Below are 16,754 nucleotides of genomic sequence, written 5' to 3'. Positions count from 1 at the left end.
GGTTCAGATCCCCGATGGACTGATTGTTACGCGAACAGAAGGGAGTTTCATAGATTCCAATCCTATGTAGATGCTCTAGAAAAAGGCCATGGTTAAGTTTTAGCCGGGTTATTAATGAGGAATGTACTTTGTTATAATTGTAGTTAAAATGAGGTATACTTTTTGGTAATAATGGGTGAATAGAAAAGTAATGATTTCTTGATGTCTGCTGAACATCTTCGTATTTGGACCTCCATCTTTCCCTGCCAACACTTCTGATAATAGGAAATAGGTCTTTGAAGTTGAAAATGTTTGTGATTTCTGGTATTTCAGATGAATTTTTTGCCATTCCATCCACTAGTTCGTTTCCAACTACTCCACTATGTCCTTTAACCCACAGTAAAATCACTGTTTTTTTTTGTGGATTTTAGATTATGTAATATTTTTTTGATATCAAGAATAATGGAGTTGTTCTGAAAATTATCTAATGCATGGCAACAAATAGCTTGTAGTACTGCCTGAGAGTCTGAGACTATTACAACGTTCTCGCAATAATTAGAAACACACCAAGTTAGTGCTTTCTGTATGGCGGCAGACTCGGCTGTAAAAATAGAACAACAATCAGGAATTCGGTATTTTTCTGCATAATTGTTGTTTGAAACAAAAAATGCGAAACCAGTACTTTCATCTGTTTTTGATCCATCTGTATAAATTATTGTTAAATTTTCCCATAATTTGCTTAGTATGGATTTAAATGTAAGTTTTGTTAAAGTTGGCAAGTCTGAATAAGATGGCATTATAATGGTTGGTTTGTCTATCAGAAATTCAAAGTCATGTTCGAAAAAAGGAAATTTTGGTAGCTGTAAAATATAAGGTTGGTAAAGATTCGTATCGATAAAAGCTTCTGTAAGAAGAGGCGAATTTTTTATCCTCCAATAAGAATTTGTTAAATTTTCTGTCAAAAGTAGACCTATTTTGTGAACCATAGTTGTATTAAACGTTCTATATTTTATTAGACATTTGTTTGCTAATATTTGCCTACGTATGTATAAAGGTGGTTTTTGAGCCTCTGCTAGAACTGCATGGCTTGGTGAGGACATCATAGCTCCTAGACAGATTTTTATAGATTTATATTGTATTCTGTCTAGTGTTAAAAGATTTGTTTTGCAAGTAGAACCATAAAGAATACAGCCATAATCTAGAATGGATCGTATGTAGGATCTATAAAACATTAAGGAAATATATTGGTCTGCACCCCAACTTTTTTTGGAAACGAAACGCAGAAGGTTAATGAAGTTAAATAGTTAATCAATTGCAAAATTTAAAAATTTAAATAAATTGCAAATTGCATAGTCTACCTAGTAATTAAGTTTAAAAGTTAAGCTGCTGCATATGACACCCAAATATAGATGAAAAATAATAATAAAAATACTACTTGTGCAAAGGGTACTCTAATTTCTTAATTATTGATTAAGAAAATCTTCTACTGCATAATATGGTCTTTTGGATAGGTAGGCTTTTGTCAGTTTACGGAATTTGGGGAAAGATGCTGCAGATTTAAGTTCTAGAGGGAGATATTTGTAAAGTTTTTTGCAGAATATAATATAGATTTCTTTAATAACTTAGATGACGGGGTGGGTAAATAGACGTCAAAGGTAGAATTTCTCGTGAAGTAGTCATGATTAGGTCTTGGTGGAAAGACATGTAGATGTTTACGAATTAAGCAGACAGTTTCTAAAATATATAAAGATGGAAGGGTTGAAATTCTATGGTCTTTGAAGTAACTTCTACAATGTGTTGTTCTTTTGAGGCGAAACAGATATCTTATTGCTCTTTTTTGTAATTTGAAAATAACATCGAATTGGGCAGCTGTACCAGAACCCCAAAAAGGAAGACCATAACGAAGATGTGACTCGGACAAAGAAAAATATGTTATTTTGGAAGATGCTAAATTGAGTTCATTCGAAACAGATCTTATAGCATAGCAAGCTGAAGATAGTTTCTTCCTTAACAAATTAATATAAGGACCATTTAAGGTTGTTGTCTAAAAAAATACCAAGAAAATTTATAGAATCAACAGTACTGACCTGGCTGTTATTAAGAGGTAAGGGTTGAAGAGCTCCTTTATAAGATAATGCTACTGTTTTATCTACGTTAAACGAGAGTAAATTAGATTCAGACCTAGTTTTTATTGTAAGTAGATCAGAAGTTATAGTAGCATGAAGAGTTGCAATATTTGAGTGGCTCCAAGTGATACTAGTATCATCAGCAAAAAGAAAGATTTTTCCATCGATTTTTAAATTAGTGATGCTATTAATAAAGATAAGGAAAAGTAGAGGACCCAATACTGATCCTTGAGGTACCCCACATACAATGTTTTTGAGACTAGAACCTGTATCATTTGCTCTAACCAGTTGTTTCCTATCGTCCAAGTAAGATTGGAACCAATTTAAAAAAATACCTCGAATTCCGTAGAAATTTAGTTTTTTTATCAAAATGTTGTGATTTACACAATCAAAAGCTTTGGCGTAGTAGGCTTGATAAACCTCATGTAGTACAGAAAACATGGCATCAGTGCTGCATTTATTATTTAAAAATCCGAACTGATTTTGTGATAAAATGTTGTTTTCAACGAGAAAGGACATAAGTCGGGCTTTTATCGAGTACCGGTAGTAGTGCAATAGGTCTATAATTGCAGGTATTAGATATTTCACCACCCTTATGAAGAGGAATATTAATGGCAGTCTTTAGGCACTCTGGAAATTTGCCTTTCTCAAAAGAATCATTAATCAGTGAGACGAGGACTTCCTATACATTTTCTGGGAGATTAGAAAAAAATTTTATCTATAGACCATCAGTACTACAGAAAGATTTGCTTTTGATACTATTGATTGCTTGGATGAGTTCAGATTTATCGACTGGTTTTATAAAGAATGAATTTCGAGACCATTCTTGAATTAGGGAGATAGGAAATGGGATCTTTTTGTGGCAAAATATTTAGATTTTCAGGGTCTGGAAGGGAAAATGTTTGAGCAGTGAGGGATTTATTTCGAAGATCGTTTATTATGGACCAAGTTTCTTTTGCAACACTTTTAGAGCTTCCCAGACGGTTTTGGTAGTAGACTTTTTTAGCTGATTTTATAAGTTTAAGATAGGTTGCCCCTGTACTTGGTGATATATTCAGTAATAGAGACGTTGCTAGTAAATTTCTTGATGTAGAATAGAGAACGCATATTCTTGGAAGATATTCGGATACCTTTAGTAGTCCAGGGTTTGCGATGTTTTGGCTTAATTGAAATTAAAGGAAATGCTTTATTGAAGATACAGACAAGCTTATCTAAAAAATCCCTGAAATTATTATCCACGTCCATGGCAGGAAAGCGCCACTGAGAGGTTAAGCATAAATTTTGGAAATTACGAAAGTTCCGGGTAGAAAAAATCCTGCCTAAACGTCGGGTTTTCGAGGAGGGTTTGCTAAAGATATTAAACGTCGTATAAACTGCTTCATGATCAGATAGTCCAGCATTAATAATTGTAGAGTGGACATCAAGCGGTGAGAAATCGGAGACAGTATAATCAATTATGGTAGATGAAGTTTTTGTACTCCTTGTAGGAGAATCAACGTGCATTGTTAGACCATACTATTCAAATATGTTGATCAAGGATATTTGTGTAGCACAAGCAGCAGCATAATAAATATTAAAGTTCCCGCATAAAATTTTTCAATTTTTGTGGGGTAGGTCATCTAACAAATTTAGCAGGTTCTGAAAAAATAGTTCCACGGAAGAGTCAGGTGATCTGTAAATACAAATAATATAAAGATTGAGATTCTTGTTGTAAACTAAGGAAAACTCAAAGAAGGCTTCACTTAACAGAAAGTCATATTTTGTTACCAAAGAAAAATCATTGCTCGTAGAAAGAATCAGGGTGCCTCCATGAGCTGAGCTTGGACAATCGTACATAGCAATTGTGGTGTATTTTTCTACAAAAAAAGGCTCGTTGACTTCAAGCCAGTGCTCTGTAACACAATTCATCAATTTTGTATCTTATACGCTGTGAGCTAGTACGTAGAGGGGATATTTACAAATTCGCGAGCGCCAGTAGTGACAAGTCTGTAAACCTTTACCAGAAATTTGACATAAATGTCAAAGTGATTAATTTAAAATTAAAATTAAAAACATTAATTATAAAAAATATTAGTTGGTCAAAGCTGTGGTATAGTAGGAAAAATGAAAGAATACCCATGAACGAACATATTATAAAACACGCTGTATTTTCCTGTCACCGTGTCATACAAAAAATTGGCAAGCGCAAGTACATGTAATAATTATTATTACATGTACTTGCGCTGGGCAATTTTCTTTGTAACACGGTGACAGGAAAGTACAGCGTGTTTTATATGTTCGTTCATGGGTATTCTTTCATTTTTCCGACTGTATATATTTTTACCTTAAATATACTTACGTTTTAAATACTGAATTTAAGTTTTTTTAATGTTCCGTAATATGTAATTATAAATTAATCTATTAATCTTAACGCCATCTACACGATAATTGTGAAAGTATCCGAAGTAAGAAATTCATATTTTATCAATAGAACATCAAAATGATAAGCAAAATCTTAAAAAAATCGATTATAATTTAATTATTTTTTGCGTTGTAAATATTAAGCGATAACAATTAAATAATAAATTTAAAAATTACCGGTGAAAGTTGAATTAGTAGTCCGCTAGGAGCGACACCAGCGAAGCTCAGATCGTATAGAACGAATATTATCAGAACCATACTAAAGCTGTTATCACTAAAACAATTTGAGGATTCAAGTCCCTCAGAACACGCCGTGATGTTTAAAAATTTCGTTTTGGAGAGACAGCGGAATAGTAATTTCAGTGACATTCCCTTGATTTTTTCAGGTGTATAATCCTTTCAGAAGTGAGAGAAGACAAAAAAGCAGCAATATCAGGTTCCAACTCATCTGGACCAATTCCAGAGGCATTGTTAAATTCTAGAATTTGTCGTAGATCTTCAGTTTTAGTAGGAAGTCCCTCGGAAGTCAAAAAGAGTTTAACGCTTGTGTTGGTAAATCCATCATAAAACACTGAGACAGGTTGGTCGTGTAGATAAGCAAGATGAAGTTTAATGTCTTTTAAGATATCCGATTCCCTTAATCTGGCTAGAAGATATCGACTATTCGAGTTATTGGTTAATCTAACTCTTGGTGGGGTCAAAGGATCCAGATTTATCGATGGTTCTAAAGTATCCTTCTTAGTGAAATTTATAGGCGAATTGAACGGATTCTTAGATTTACAAACTTCGATGGCCTGCTTGTCTGTACGTATGTTTGTGTTTTCTACTTCATCTTTGTCCTTTCTTGAATTGGTAATTGGATTTTACAAGGTGACAAGGCTTCTGAGATTCTTCGGATTCTTATGTGACTCAGATGACCATACATAACATTTTGTAGCAATCTTAATTTGGTACCTCTCATTAAATGTCCGATGTACTCCAGCTTTCTCTTTATGATACTTTTTACAATATCAGTAGTCTTGCTGAGACATTTCAATATTGTGGAGTTTCGAAAAATCACTACATTTTGAAAGCCTCGAGGTGATTTAGATCACTTTATTCACAGCCTAAGACTCAACACCGTAAAATAAGACCAAAAACACGTAGCAGCGAAATACGCGGATCCGCAATATCAATTTTAGGTCTGTGTTAATAATACCTTGGACATCATCTAAAAGCGACTCTGTCCTGCTCAATTCTGGATCTAACTTTACCGTAACTGTCTGCGTTCAGATCCAGACCCCTTCCTTACAGCTCTCAACGACACTGTCAAGTAATGTTTTCAAATCTTCTTGAGTAGGAGGTAGGAGTACTGTATCGTCCGTATATCTCAAATTATTGATAACTTCACGGTTCACAATTTATTATTCTTTCTTGTTTTTAAGAAAGTGCATTTCTGAAAATTTTTTCGGAGTAAACGTTGAAAAGCATGGGTGACAAGAGGCATCCCTGCCGTACTCCTCTTTTAATATGAATAGCTTGTGATTCCAAATTGTCTACTAAAGCTGATGTTGTTTGATTCCAATAAAAATTTGTAATTATGCGATCGTCTCTACCATCCCAATGTCTCTTAGAACTTTAATCAATATAAAGCGCTCAACGTGATCAAATACCTTTTAAAAGTCAATAAAATAATAGTACATATCTACAGATATATCACGACATCTTTGAGCAAGTACGTTCATCCCAAACAATGCTTCTCTCGCTTCAAATCCTTTACGGAAACGAAACTATGTGTCACTTAAATATTCCTCGCATTTATTATACATACGGCCGTGTATTACCTTTAGAAAAATTTTCAATAAATGGTTTAACAAACTGATGGTTCTATAATCAGCACAGGTTTTTGTTGTTGTCTTCTTAGGTAGAGCTATGAACAATTAATTGGACCAACCATTAGGTAGGTATGCGCTGGTGTAAATGGTATTGCAAAACAAAGTTATAGCTTGATTCTAGCACTTGGAATTTCATCAGAACCTATCACTTTGCCATTTTTTGATCTTTGTATGGCTTATAACATTACCTCAGAGCATGTTAGTAGGGGTTCATCGCAACTAGTAATATCCGGAGGTGATAATTCTAATCTAGCGTCTTTAGAATAGGTCCGTGATGTAATTTTTCCTTTCTTTAAGTTTATCCTCTACTTAAAATATTAATTTACTGTGTTCATCATCTAGAAGTGCAGTTTGCCTTATTGAAGATACCAGCAGCTTCTTTGGCTTTGTTCATGCACGTTAAACGTGTCTTATTTATTTTCGAGTTCTTCAATTTCATGAGACTAGCTAGATGTTAACTCTCCTTCTCGTATTTTACGTCAAATTTCTTTTTGTACTTCTTTGTGTACTTTTTGTAGTCAAATATATCTGTACACCCTGTATTGGAGGTTCTACTTGATAACGTGGAGCACCGAGTGCAATGTTTTTGATTTTAGAAAGGAAAAATAACAAAAGGGTCAGGTAGCGGACGGTCATGTTTTTCAACACATTTTTAGTTCATGATTCGCTATCTCGACTCGGGATAGACAAGGAGATGCGTTTCCTGGTTGAGGAACCTGAGAGAATGGTTTGATTGCAGCTCAATACAACTGTTCAGAGCAGCTGCCTCGATCAAAATAGCCATGATGATTGCCAACCTTCGTCGCGGAGATTTCAATTAAAGAAGTAGCCGTCGCTCCATCCAAATTAATTTGTTTTTTAAATTCCTGTCACAGATTTCCTTTACAGTTGTTATATTTTTTAAAAACAGTCACGTGATATTCACATATTTAGATCCCAGTCTCCCCCATCGATGCTTATCTTGACCAAACCGTCGTATTGAATTTATTAAATTTGAATCTACTATGACCGGCTGTCATTTCCATAATATATCGACTATGTATGGTATCAGGGCTGCCCGTAAGTCCCACACCAAATCCCTCAAGCAGACCTTGCTACCCCCATACACACCCCCTTGGGCACGTGTTTTCATAATGAAGTTGATATGTGGTCGATGTTCATATACTTTAATGACGGGACGGCAATCTGGTGATGATTATGACACAAGCTCGTGTATCTGAGATGTACGTAAATATTTTGATTAAGTTTTTTGCTTACCAAGTTATTATCACTATTATACCTACTATAAGAAAAGCTGAGGGAACTTTATAGCTCCAAAACTGAAACTTAAATTCTATTCTTGAACTGTGTACATTACTTTTCTAGAATATTTAAAAAAAGGATTATACATAAAAAAATATTCTCAGAAATGGATCTCTCTTGGTTAGATACAGAAGAAGAGTTGGTACTGTCAAAACATAATTGTATTTTTCAAATAAATTCTGACTAGGAAAGCACTTTTGACGCTGAAATTCTTCTTCTTGTTTTCATACCTTAGGTTTATGACCTGTTGTCATTCAGGAATTTAGTCCAATTGAGGATTTAGAAGACCACATGTTTTGTTATCTTGTATATTATGTAAATATTCGTCGAAGGCAGGTATTTGATTTATGGTACCTTTCAGTATGCTTCTGGTAAAGACCTAGCCAGAAGTACAACGGGTGAGGACACAATGACTGGCTTGTATTTGATGAGTGGGAAATTCATTAATAAAAATTAGAAAATGTGAAGAAAATATACGAACTGGTTCTAGCTGATTGTAAAATGAAGGTGCGTGAATTGTTTGAAGTTTTGAAAGACATAAAGAAGTTGAAAAATTGCTGAAATCATTGTATTGAGCCATGGGAGACTATATTGGATAAAATAAAAGAATTTTCTGGAAAAACGATGTTTTTTAATCAAACACAATCAATCAAAAACAAAAACAATCGACTAAAATCGATAAAATATGATTTATTTTGTCTTAGCTAAAACTACGTAACATACATAAATATGTACTTACTGTTTTACATTGCTTCGTAAACCTTGCAACCTTCGATTTGAATATGCTGCTCGTGTACAGTTTGCAGGATTTCACATCTTGAATGCTATACGCCTGGGGAGATGGCACAATGAGTAGATCCTTGGAGAACTCTATCGTTTCTCTTTGAGCGGATTTTCCGAACGGAGGCTTGTACACAGAATACTCTAGACTCTTCTCCAAATGTTCACTTATTGCGCTCTTAATTGAGTATTCAGCAGGACCTGTTGGAAATTCAGTGGTGTAATTATTTGTACAAATTAATAATAAATTGTGAATAGAGCTTCACGATACGATACAATATCGATACTTTTTAAGTATTGAGTATTGTACTGGTTATGCCAATGAAGTATCGTATCGAGTATCGATATCGGCAATACTTTCTTATAAAAATATCGTATTGATATTAATTTCGATACGATATCGATACAATACTCGATAAAATATCGACATAAAAAGGATTATACATCCGAGCTGTGTAGGCCCTTTATGCCCACTTTTTCATGCTTGACAAATGGACATTATTCTAAAAATATTACGAATATTTCTTATAACTTATATGTATATTCTTATAAAGATTGAATATGGCTGAATGCTTCTTTGAAAGTCGACAAATACTTACTAATTCTGTATTGTTTAAAAACTACTTTTGAAAATATAGGGAAATCCTCGGAGATTCGGAATAAATCGCAATTCAGTATTTGTTAAAAATTATTTTTGTGTCATCATCACTTACTTCCATAATATTGCCACAAATGCCACATGGTATAAACAGTGTAATCATAACAGACATTTACTCACTCTCAAGAATTTCAAGTTCATGCACTCAAGTGTAAAATATTATAACAGCTGATGCTTGGGTTGCAGATCACTTATACTTTTATGATGTAATAAATAATTATGATCTAAATACCTATTGCATAAAATAAAATTAAACAACTGTGGCGTTTTATCTTTTTTTCTCGCTATCGATATTTTCAATACTATCGAGGTAAGCGTATCGACAATACAAGAGTATTGTATTGATTTCAGATAATGAGTATCGTATCGACACGTTAATATTGCTAAGGTATGTATTCTATCGGTATCGTATTGGTTTTCGATGCGATATCAATACAATATCGATATTTTTATCGAATATCGTGAAACTCTAATTTATTGTGAAGGTGATCGATGAAATGAAAGTGAAAGGATGAAAATACAAAAGGTTAGTGGTATAAATTAATAAAGATATCAAAAAAGAGATTTTCTTTTCATTTAAATACTAGTGAATTTAATACCTTGTAAACATTCTTTATTTTTATTTAACGAAATAAAAATTCAAAAAGGTGTCAGAGAGAGACACGCTATCACCAAAGCTTTTTATATCTGCCCTAGAATATGCTTTTAAAATGCTTAATTGGGATCTTAGCTTTCGAATGGTTTTTACGTGAATCTGATATCTTAAAATTAACGGAGTTATTTAAAAAAAAAACAATAACTTTTTTGGAAAAATTTTTAAAAGACAACTTTTGAAAAATTTGTGGAGCATCAATTTTAATGCTATCAACTTGTTCGGGCACTCATTTTATAGATATTTTTAAATACTTTGACAAATGTTCAATAAGTTTATATTATAAATTGCATCATTTTCCCGTTATTTAAGCTTGAATGCTTAGAGTTGGGTAGTCACCGAAAAAAATATACATTCAATTACCTAAAACTCACTTTTATTTCACAGTAAAAGGTTTTTCTGGTAAGGAATTTATTTAATTTAATATTAGCTTCAACTTTGGTAATATTACCTTTTTGCAAAATTTATATTTTTTGAGTTATTTATAAAAAATCGGTTAAAAACATGCATTTTTTTTCACGAAAAATTAAAATTTTTAATCCTTAATAACTCAAAAAGTTTTGGTTTATTTCAATAACTTAATATAACAAATTTTGCTTAGAGTTATTCACTCTATCGAATTATGGTGTTATTTTTAATAAAATAATTTTCACCCCCGAGAAGGGGTGGCATCCACCCCCAGGGTAAAAGCGCAAGTTGGCACCATGTCACCTTTGTTCCTTGAGATACCCTCTAACTACTCACCAATTTTCATGCAAATCGATGGAGGATCAACGAAATCGGAGGTAATAGCTCATATCCACCTTCAGTGACTGCATTAAAATACCAAATTTAAAGAAGTAAAAATATATATGAGATTACATATATGATCAGATACATAAAATATATTAGTTTAAAATGGATAGAGCATAAACAGAGACTCCCACAATCAGATACGCTGAGAAGGATAACTAACTGGATACTGGATACCACTGGTCTTGGTGTAGAGGAAGGTCTAGAAGAAAACGGCTGGGTGAGGTAGAAGAAAACATAAGAAAGAGTCACAGCAAAGAAAGAGTCACAGAGTCAGAGCAAAGACACATATCATCATTATCTGCCACTACTGAACATAGGCCTCCTCTAAATTTCTCCACGTCTCCCTGTCTTGAGCTACCATCATCCAGTTCCCGACAGTTCTCTTTATATTGTCACTCCAGCGCATTGATAGCGACCTCCGCTTCCTTTGTTTGCCCGTCACCATTCCAGTAATCTTCCAGTGCACAATAATCTTCACCTGTCACATTATAAACCTGTGGTTTTCTTGCCACATGACCTGCCCATCTCCATTTTTTGCTACATGTTTTATTATGTACTAAATTAAAGACATAGTAGAACATATAAGAACAACGACACACAGCAAGCTATAAATGATATAAAGGAATAATCCACCTCACCCAAGAATAGGATTTTGAACGCCATGCGCCATGGCGTTAGCTATAATCCCTAGGGATTTTAACGCTTAGTGAATAAAAGCCATACAATCATCAAAAGATGGCAGAGCGACTGGTCCTGATGAAATTCCAACTGAAATATACAAGCTTATAAATGATAGCGATGTTTTAGAGGCTATAACTTCGTTTTTCAATACCATTTATACCAGCGGACAGCTACTTAATGGTTGGTCTAATTCAATATTTATAGCTCTACCTAAGAAGACAACAGCAAAAACCTGTGCTGATTATAGAACCATCAGTTTGTTAAACCATTTATTGAAAATTTTTCTGTAGGTAATATATGGTCGTATCTACAATAAATGCGAGGAATACCTGGCTGACACACAGTTTGGTTTCCGTAACGGGTTTGGAACAAGAGAGGCACTGTTTGGAATGAACGTACTAGCTCAAAGATGTCGAGATATATCTGTAGACATATACTGTTGTTTATTGACTTCCAAAAGGCATTTGATTGTGTTAAGCACTCTATATTGATCGAAGCTCTAAAAGACATTGGCTTGGACGGTAGAGATGTTCGAATAATTGCAAATTTATATTGGAATTAAGCAACATCAGTTTTAGTAGATGGTGTGGAATCACAGGCTCTTAATATTAAAAGAGGAGTACGGCAGGGATGCCTCTTGTCACCCCTGCTTTTCAACGTTTACTCCGAAAGAATTTTCAGAAAAACACTTTCTGAAAAAAAAAGAAGGAATACTTGTGAACGGTGAAGTCATCAATAATTTGCGATATGCGGACGATACATACTCCTAGGTTCTACTCAAGAAGATCTGCAAACACTACTTGATAGTGTCGTTAAGAGTTGTAGGGAGGCAGGAAATCTGAACATACGGAAAACCAAAATACTCGTAAGAAGTAAACAACAGCATATAAAACCGTCTATATATTGTAAATAATACCAAACTTGAGCAAGTTGATAAAATCGTTTACCTTGGACAGCAATTAAATTGTAACGCAGAAAGTCACGGCGAAATTAGATCTAGGATAGAGCAGGCTTGAGCCGCTTTTAGAAGGATGTCCAAGGTGTTATGTAACAGAGACCTAAAATTGGCATTGAGGACCCGCCTACTTCGCTGCTACGTGTTCTCGGTCTTACTTTATGGTGTCGAGTCCTGGACTGTGAATAAAATCGATCTAAATCGCCTTGAGGCTTTCGAAATGTGGTGCTATAGAAGAATTTTAAAAGTTTCCTGGGTGGAGAAGATTCGAAACTCCACAATATTAGAACGTCTCAGCAAGACTACTGAGATCATAAAAAGCATCAAGCAGAGAAAGCTGGAGTATTTCGGACATGTAATGAGAGGTCCCAAATATAGGTTGCCACAAAATATCATGCAAGGAAAAGTAGCAGGAAAACGCAGTCCAGGATGAAGAAGAACCTCATAGTTGAAGAACTTGCGAGATTGGTATGGTGTTGATACAAGCATGCTATTTAGGGTGGCAGTGAATAAAATTAAGATAACGATGGTGGTAACCAACGTTTTGAAAGGACTTGGTACATGAAGAAGAAGAAGAAGAAGAAGTGAATGAATGAGTAAAACTAGTTTATTTAACACAAAAAAACACTGGCATTATGAAAAACCTACCGGGTGTAACAGCAGTTTTTTTACGGGAAAACCGTGCACTAGCAATTCCAAAAGGGACTGCTAATTTCGATGTAGAGTATTTCCTTGGTGAAAATTGGTATGCTGTAGCAGAAGGCGTATCTGGATATTCGTACTTAAATCTCTTACTTCTGCGTAAAAATGCCGTTGGCTTAAGAGGAGGGCATAATCTGCAAGTATCTCCGTTGTCGATGTCGTATGTACCAGGTCCAGGATAATTCTGGAAGATAATGTTAAAACCTATTATATGATACACCCAAAGTCAAATATGATATCTGAAGGTATTATAGAATTTACTGAGCTTGAAAACCAGTTTTTCTCATAGAAAAAGGATTTGATCATACTTATGACGCCTATAACTTAAAAATTCGAATTTTCCCAGATATAAGGTTCCTATATACCGTTAGACGCATCTGGAGTCCTTCTATAAATGCTCAGTCGCTCACTTATTAACGCTCAGTCGCTCAAACATAGAAAAAACATTCAGATCGGTGTAACTTTAGGACCGTTTAAGTATTATGTAAAGTAGATTGGTGGGAGGGGGGGCAAAAATCTTCAAAAATTGCGTTACGTAATAGTTAAACGCCTATTACAGTGTGTTACGTAGGGAAGGAAGGGGGGGGTCAAAAATCTTTAAAAATCGTGTTACGTAATACTTGAACGCTCCCTAATTTCCACACACATACAGTCGGAAAATGAAAGAATACCCATGAACGATTACATCAATCACTTATTTTGTATTTGCTGTCTTTTTCTATAAATAACAAACGTTTGTAACAAAATAAGTGATTGGTGTGATCGTTCATGGGTATTCTTTCATTTTTCCGACTGTACAAACGCACATACAAACATTTTCCCTTTTTTAAATAGAAATTTAATTAAGTTTCTGAGCTAGCTAACCTTTGAATGGTATAACCGATTTTTAAAATTAGACATGCATTGGAAAGGTAATGGTTAATACTACCAGAAGCCGCAGAGGACGGACTTAAATTTTCGACATTTTTGGGAGTTTTGGTAATAAGAACGAAAAACAGACCCCAAATGGGAAGGGGTGTAAAGCCCACACTCTTGGACCAAAATCGTTGGTTGACATATCGACACAAACGAAAACAAGAATTTTTAAAAATTTGTAGCGAAATGATTGGACCCTTTTACACTAATTATCATTAAAAATAGACCCTGTTATAAATATCATTAAAAATACAACTTCTTATTAGCCAAACTATTGAGAATTAAACTATGTCGTTTATATTAACGTGTGCGCAATTTTTTGCTGAATTCGCCTGTGTTGAAATCTGAAAAAAGCTGTAACTTGAGTTACAACCTTGTTCGATGCGGGTGTCGATATATGGATTGGCGGATCTTTTCGTAGACTTTAAGATGGGATTTGGCCCATTTTTCAATTCAATCAGATTGACAGAATCGAAAACTTTGCATATATAAGTGTCGCATATGGGGGGTATGCGCCATTGACGAAAACTACCGTTCTCTGGGATTCCCAATATAAAAACCAACTAATAAATAAAAATTAGACAAATTAAGACGAAAGCCAGAATGATTAGCCCAATTTCTTCGGGCATGCATTAAATAAATCGCTTTTTAGTGTAATTTACCGATTAAATTAAGACCGAGATCCCTAAAGAGTGTCTTCTTGTCTCTCCGAGGCAAATATTTCAAGTAATTTAGACTTCCTCTCACTTTCGCTGACAATTATCGGACGGTTTATTCCCTGCATTTCTGAAATATGTCACATAATTCATCTTAATTATGTCACTGGAGCTGAAGAATGACAAAATTTCCATATAGATATATACCGGGGACGCGAGAATGTTTCTAATGGCAGGCTTAGATTACCATTATTAAGTTTAATTTCCAAAATACATCAACTGTTTTTAGCAGACTTGACAGAAAAATATTGGATAAAGAAGAAAACTCTAAATATACTAGATTTTTATTCAAAAATGACAAACATCTTTATAAATATGACATAAACCCAAATTATAATATTGACTTTAATACTATGGAACAAGTTCAGGTATAATTTTAAGGACTATAGCAATTTGCCTTTATCTTTAAGAAAATTAGTGTTTATCTCCGACAGTTCACAAATGTTCAAAGATTGTTGTATGCTATATACAGATGCATTCAAACATATTGAAGGTGTGGGGTGTGCCTATTGGGATAGCAGTAATAAAATTCGTAAAATGTTTAAACTAACTTCTATCATGAGTATATACACAGCTAAATTAATAGCGATAATGCAAGCACTAAAATATTTATCTAATATAAATCATTCAAAGTTTATAATTTATAGTGACAGTAAAAGTTCTCTAAGTAAAATTAGTGCTACAAATCCTAAATCAAACAAAAGTGAACTACATTGAATTATATATAATAAATAAAATTAAAGAACTTTAGCAACAAGGAAAGTCTGTTAAGTTAGCGTGGATTAAAAGCCACTATGGAATAACTGGAAATGAAATAGTAGATGAATTGGCTAATAACGTGGTGACACAAGGAGTATTAACACATTATCTTTGTACATCTAGAGATATTGAATCAGATTCATTCAAAGAGCTTAAGAAAGAATGGAAAGAAAGGTATATGTATATTGATAAGAATATAAATACAGGAAACCATTACAGATCAATCAGAAACTACATAACAGATAAACCTTGGTTTTCTAAAATGGAGTCGACAAAGGATATGACAAGAACCATATGAAGAATGAGATTTAACCACTCTCTTACACCATCATATATATTTAAACTTAATCTAGCTGATAGTCCACAATATATTTGTGGTCAGTTGGGTAACCTACAACACAAAATTTTGACCTGTTCACTTATTTCTAATAACGTTAATATGTTTTTAAAGCCACTGTATTCTTTGACTGATATCCAACATCCCATTAATTTAAACTATTTAATAACATTAGGAAACGATGAGTTGGTATACCGACTATTGTATAAACATATTTTAGATATTAAACTTAAATTGCAATTGTAAAATATAGAGTAAGTATTTCTTGTAAATTGTTATATATTAAAAGAAGAAAAAGAAAAAAAATATAATAAAAAAATAAAAAAAAAAAACAAAAAAATATATAAAAAAATAGAGTAATTAAAAAAATATAATAAAAAAATATATAGATAAAATGAATCACGAACTTGGACAGTCCATAGTAAAAAAGCTTTCGAATTAAGTAGAGGGCCAAAGAAGAATGTTGCAGTTTTTGCTGTGGAACTCTAAGAACATCATTTAGAAAAAAATACAAAAAAATATATTATAAAAAATTATTAAAAAAAATACGAAAATAATTATTTATTAGTAGAATTGTTTATTAGAGATTAATATTAGTATTAGTTTAGGATAAGATACGAAAAAATGAATAATAAAATAAATGGCAGGCTTAAGCGTAAAATCTTCTTTCATACTTATATAAAACCGTATTTTAAGTATAACAGTTAATCGACCCTTCATATTATATGATACAGTGGTGAGTGCGCTAATAACCGGCAAAATAACGCAAAAGATGGAAAACATAATACATTGCAAAGCAAAAAGAAATGAAAACAATGGAGGTGGAAATTATCGTTATAAACGTATAAATTAACATTACATTACACAGTTTTCCACCTTTAGACTTTAGATTTCTGTGACAAGAGTATTTTATAAAATTCTACTGTCACAGTGACAGTTGTCATACTCCTCTGATACGTAGGTGGGAAACTATGTAATTTAATGTTAATTTATACGTTTATAACGATAATTTCCACCTCCACTAGTTTCATCTCTTTTTGTTTCGCAATGTATTATGTTTTCCATCTTTTGCGTTATTTTGCCGGTTATGAGTGCGCTCATCACTGTATACAAACATTTCTGT

General features: G+C 33.5%; 1 protein-coding gene across 2 annotated transcripts in view; it reads right to left on the bottom strand.

Annotated features, from left to right (window-relative positions):
- Positions 1-16,754, bottom strand: part of LOC114349429 (sperm-tail PG-rich repeat-containing protein 2-like) — a 162,715-nt gene that overhangs the window by 127,083 nt on the left and 18,878 nt on the right. For both annotated transcript variants that reach the window (XR_007696985.1, XM_050646329.1), the window contains 2 exons: positions 12,851-13,088; positions 8,421-8,662 (listed from right to left, as the gene is read on the bottom strand). Coding sequence is in view for 1 of the 2 variants with exons in the window: in XM_050646329.1 (XP_050502286.1) it covers positions 8,421-8,662; positions 12,851-13,088 (480 nt within the window). In the remaining variant the exon portion in view is untranslated. The remainder of the gene's footprint in view (positions 1-8,420; positions 8,663-12,850; positions 13,089-16,754) is intronic.

Source organism: Diabrotica virgifera, chromosome 3, assembly GCF_917563875.1.
Source record: "Diabrotica virgifera virgifera chromosome 3, PGI_DIABVI_V3a".
Lineage (NCBI taxonomy): Eukaryota > Metazoa > Arthropoda > Insecta > Coleoptera > Chrysomelidae > Diabrotica > Diabrotica virgifera.
This window is presented reverse-complemented; position numbering and strand designations above follow the sequence as displayed.